We start from the raw sequence: 5,145 nt of genomic DNA, 5'->3' as shown, positions 1-5,145 counted from the left end.
GAAAAACTTCTCTTTATTCAGCCTCTTGTTAACACACACCGTACATCCTACTACTCAGCCCCAAGCTACTCTCTCCTCCACTTTTCCTCTCCGGCTACACTCCTGCTACACTCACACCCGCTCTCGCAGTGCCACCAACCTCCACGGCTACATTCGGCCAATTCTGACCGTCTGTCGTCCCGACCAGATAATGGAAGAACACTCTCGAATTTATGTTTTACATAACTGAGTGAGAGTCTGAGCGGGACTTAATATAAAAACAAAACAAGCGATTGCACAACTATTTACTTATGATAATTATGGATTAACATTAGTTATTAGCTAAGTTATACATCGATCTCTTTAACCAAGCGGCGTTCCCCTTATTGCTGACGCCATGTTCGTAAGTTAGAGGCCTGCCAGACCCCTCGGTAAGGGCGGAGGGTGTTCTGAAACCCATCCACATCGGTCACTACGTACCTGTCGTTGCCTAGTTTCTTTGCGATCTTGTACGTTCCCTTAAATACCGGTACGAGTTTTCGTGCGGCTCCCGGCGTGTTATCAAAATTCTTAATGGAAACCAAATCGCCTACTGAATAATCGTATGCCGTTTTACGCTTGCTATCCGCATATTCTTTGTTATATTTCTGTGATCTTAAAATCCGGTCAGACGCGTTCGTTCTTATTTCATCTAAATCGCAACGTTCTCGCTCTATCTCATTCCGCAAATGCTTTCCTAAATTATCCACCGATCTGTCTCGTTGTTTCACTCCGAATAACAGTCGACTGGGGGTTTCGCCCGTTATTCTACTTACCGAGTTGTTCAACGCATATTCGACATCGGGTATGATTTTATACCAATAATTACCTGTCGCGTCATCTGACAACTTAGCCAGCATCGGAGTCAGAGTTCGGTTGATTCTCTCGACCTGGCCGTTGGCCTGCGGAGATCCTGTGGCTATCTTAACGTGTTTTATCCCTTGATACTTTAAGAAATTCTCGAATTCAGTACTCGTAAAGCAACTACCTCTATCCGTAACTATTGTCTCCGGTCGTGAGTAATGTTCGAAGTACTGTCGCAAACAGTTGATCGTTTCTTTGCTAGAGGTTGTTTTAACTGCGTAAAGTTTGACGAACTTCGTAAAAGAGTCCACCGTAACCAGGAGGTGTTGCTTGAGTGGCCGTTTCTTGTCAATTGGTCCTAAATGATCAACGTGCAGAGTGCCGAAGGGGAGGTCCCCTTTAGGTATCGAATGAATCAGTCCCTCGGCTCTTCCACTAACTGGGGAGAACGTGATACACTTTAGGCAATTCTTAATATGACAATTTACCTTTTTACGGAGCTTCGGGAACCAATAACTCCCGAGGATTGCCTGAGTCGTTTTCTCGGTCCCTAAATGGCCTAGTTCGTCGTGGTATTTATACAGGATATTTCTTTCCATTTGTTGTGGTACGTAAAATAATAATTTATTATCATACTTGCGATAAACTAGCCCGTTTCTTAATTCATAAAATTGGCTTTCCGCTCGCTCCAATTGATCCCGGATTTTCAAGATTTCCGAGTCCTGTCCCTGATATACAGTTATACTCCATTCCATGGGGTCTTCTTCCACTACGCAAATAGTCCGGCTAAGGGCGTCTACATGACGCATGCGCGTACCCGCCCGATACTCTAGTTCATAATCGAAATCTAACAACGCGATTGCCCACCGCTCGACTCTACGATTGACGTCCCGTTTCTTCAAGGTCATTGTGACTGCGCTACAATCCGTCAAGATCTTAAACTTTAATCCTTGAAGGTAAATCCTGAATCGTTCCAGGGCGTAGATTATAGCTAGTGTCAAGTTCGAAGCTATGCAACTTTGCTTCTTTATCGGTCGTTCGCCTGGAAAAATAAAATACCGGGTGCATTTTCCCGTCCGATTTTCTCTGCATGAGAATCGCCCCATAACCTACCGAACTGGCATCACAGTGCAACTCTGTTAAGTCGTTCGGGTTGTAAATTGCTAAAATTGGAGCTTCCGTAAGTCTAGATTTTAATGTTATAAATGCCTCGTACTCTAACTTCCCGAACCTGAACGTCGCGTTAGCTTTTGTTAAATCATACAGAGGTTTGGCGATAGCCGCGAAATGCTCAATAAATTTCCGGAAATACGAACAGAGTCCAATGAAGCTGCGTACGTCTCGTGTGTTCTTTGGGATAGGGAATTTTTCAATAGCTTCCACTCCCCGTCGCGTTGGCCTCACCCCTTGTCCCGAGATCATGTATCCGAGATACTCTATTTCTGTCTGCAAGAAATAACATTTGTCGATGCGTAACTCTAAATGATTTTCCGACAGGGTCTTAAACACGCGCTTTAAAATCTCCAGGTGGTGCTCTAGCGTCTCGGTCGCTACCAAGATGTCGTCCATGTAGATCGCCATATCGCCCGCCCTGGTAAATTCGGTTAACGCGAGATTTATATAGCGTTGGAATGCCGCTGGTGCAGTACGGAGTCCGAAAGGCATCCTCAGCCACTCATATTGGCCTAATGGAGTCACAAACGATGTATATTTGATTGACTCTTCCGCCATCCGTACATGGTGGAATCCGTCCCTTAAATCTAATAATGAAAAATATTTCTTGTTTGCCGCAATTGTTAATTGGTCCTCGATGAGAGGCATCGGGTAATTGTCCCTAGCGGTAACCTTATTAAGGGCCCGATAGTCAACACACAAGCGTAGCATTCCGTTCTTTTTTTCCGTGAGTACAATAGGGGATGCGAACTCTAAGTCGCTGTCCCGTATATACCCCTTTTCCAAGAGACCGTCTAGTATTACTCTAAGTTTCTGCTGCCTGTCACACGAGAGTTTACGTGGTGTACTGTGAAATGGTTCCGTCTGCGTTAGCCGTAACCTCAACTCCGACCTTGTTTTAGGCTCTATCGGTTTGGGAGCGTCTGCGTAAAATTCCCGAAACATTTGTTTTAATTCTCTTTTAGCATCGTAGGGCACCGTCGGATTTATTTGTAAGTCATCCGCCCGGCTATCTTTGTTTTCGATGATGAGAATATTCGCGAATTCCCGTTTGACAACGTCAGCTGTGGGGACTATTAATTGAAACCCGAATTTTCGCAAAATATCCCTGCCTATTAATGCTGGTGTCAACGTCGTATTCTCGGGTGCTACGTACATGCGGAGTTTCTCTCTAACATCGTTGTCTATTGTCACCGTCGCGTAAACCTTACCTAAGAAAGTTAACATTACACCCTTGCATCCGAAATAATCGCGATCCGACGCATCTAATGGAACAATAGCCCGCTTGTCAACAAAACGTTCTTTCATAAAGCTAATGGGGCTACTCGTGTCCAGGAGCGTATCTAAGCATAATACTCGCCGTACACTAGAGTCCTCTAGTTCGTAAGTAACTGTCTTTCTGTGTTCAACACTGCCCTCCTCCTCCGGATCCTCGTAGACGCTGGAAACCTGCGGAGCTTCCTCTCCTTCCTTCGAGCTCTTACTCGGACAGCTTGCCGCCATGTGTCCGAATTCGCCGCAGACATAACAGGAGCCTCGTTCCCTCCGGGGTTTCTGACAGTCTTTCGCTACGTGTCCCGGCTGATTGCAGTTGTAACACTTGACTTGTTTTTCGCTCTTCTCTTCTTTGATCACCTTCGGCTTCTGTGGCTTAGTTTCAGTACTCGTTTTCGTATTCGGATTCTCGGCCGTTTTCTCAGCTCCTTGAGATGCGTTCTTCTTCGATCGATTCGAGAGGGAGATCTTCCGGAATCCGCTCAACAGGTCCTTCACCTCGTTGAAATTTTGCATTCGTGCTTGGTTTCGTAATGTTGAGTCTGGTATCCCGTCGATTAGAAAGTCCACCAGGTCGTCTTCCTGAATCGGCACTAGGTTGCCTAAAATAAGCTTCTCGTGGTAATAGTTGTGGAAGGACTCGTTCGTCTGCCACGTTCGTGCTTCGAATTTCTTGAGACGATCCACCCTGCTCGGCCGCTGGTCAAATCCGTCCTTCATTGCCGAGAGCAGTTCATCGAGTGTCATTTCGGTATGTTCCGATTTTGAGCGGAACCATCTTTCTGCTTTTCCTTTAAGTTTCGAGCTAATGACTATCTTCATAATTGCATCTTCTACCGCAAACAATCTTTTAACGAGTCGGACTTGCTTCTCCCACTCTTCGAAGTGGCGGTTATTTCCATCGAACTCGCCTAGCAAGTCTCCGATGCCCTTGACGTCAGCTCGTAATTGTGGCGTCGCTCGTGGTTCCGTCCGTTGCTGGAACTGTCCTCCTGATTCGCCCTCGTAATGTCCAATCGCTGGATTCCCTCTGGTCGCCAGTTCTAGTTCTCGTTGCATTAATGTTGCTTCTCGCTGTGCGAGATCCCGTTCTCTCTTTGCCAACTCGAGCTCTTGGCGCAGGAGTTCGTTTTTTTCTCGTTCGACTTCCAGCTGTTCGTCCTCTCGTTCATCACCGTCTCTGTAGCCGAGCCCGCTTTCGTCCATCCACGTTCCGTCTGGATCTGCTTCCATTAATCTCTTAATTATTTCGCTTTTCAGTCCGTACGACGGCACGTTGTATTTCTTCGCTATCTCCTTAAGTTCAGCTACCGTAAATCTATTTGCTTTCTCCATAATGATGGCGGTTCTCACTACACGCGCTCGAAAATAAACATAAAATAGGACTTAATTGTTCGTGACTATCGATTTCGTACTTATCGATCACGTAAGGTGTCTTTCCGCACTACACGGTCGCAGGCCCGAATTATCACCCGATAAGTAGTGTCCGTCTTACCGATTGTCGTTGGATATCGTCCGCGTCAGACGGCAGCGCCCTGTCTCGTAGCGTACGAAAGTTCTCGAATAACCCCTATACGCGTCCGATCCAAGATGGCGGAAAATTTGCGTTCCCGGTCCTTTTCGCGCACAAGATGGCTTGCTTCTCACTTCTGCCCGTAACCTAACGTAATGTTCTCATAAACCGGCCGATCCACTAACCCGTTGATCCGGCACACATAATTAGTCTCGTAATTCACATAAGTCCGTTTCCGATGTACGGTTTACATAAATTTAATGTCGATGCGCGGCTCGTACGTTGCACACCGATCGACGTTCGACAGCTCGTCGCTGTACTTAACTCCGCCTTCTTAACGCGAGACTTTTCCTCGTTGTCCT

The 5,145-nt window shown here is 46.3% G+C and overlaps 1 protein-coding gene across 1 annotated transcript; it reads right to left on the bottom strand.

The window, feature by feature from the left end:
* Window positions 1-1,758: 1,758 nt before the first annotated feature.
* On the bottom strand, window positions 1,759-4,605 carry LOC108770009 (uncharacterized). Its single transcript, XM_018521296.1, has one exon. The coding sequence runs from the start codon at window positions 4,603-4,605 to the stop codon at window positions 1,759-1,761; it is 2,847 nt and encodes a 948-aa protein (XP_018376798.1).
* Between the last annotated feature and the right edge of the window lie 540 nt (window positions 4,606-5,145).

Source organism: Trachymyrmex cornetzi, unplaced genomic scaffold (genome assembly GCF_001594075.2).
Source record: "Trachymyrmex cornetzi isolate Tcor2-1 unplaced genomic scaffold, Tcor1.1 scaffold980, whole genome shotgun sequence".
NCBI lineage: Eukaryota > Metazoa > Arthropoda > Insecta > Hymenoptera > Formicidae > Trachymyrmex > Trachymyrmex cornetzi.
Note: the sequence above shows the minus strand (reverse complement) of the source record. Positions and strands in the feature narration are given on the sequence as shown.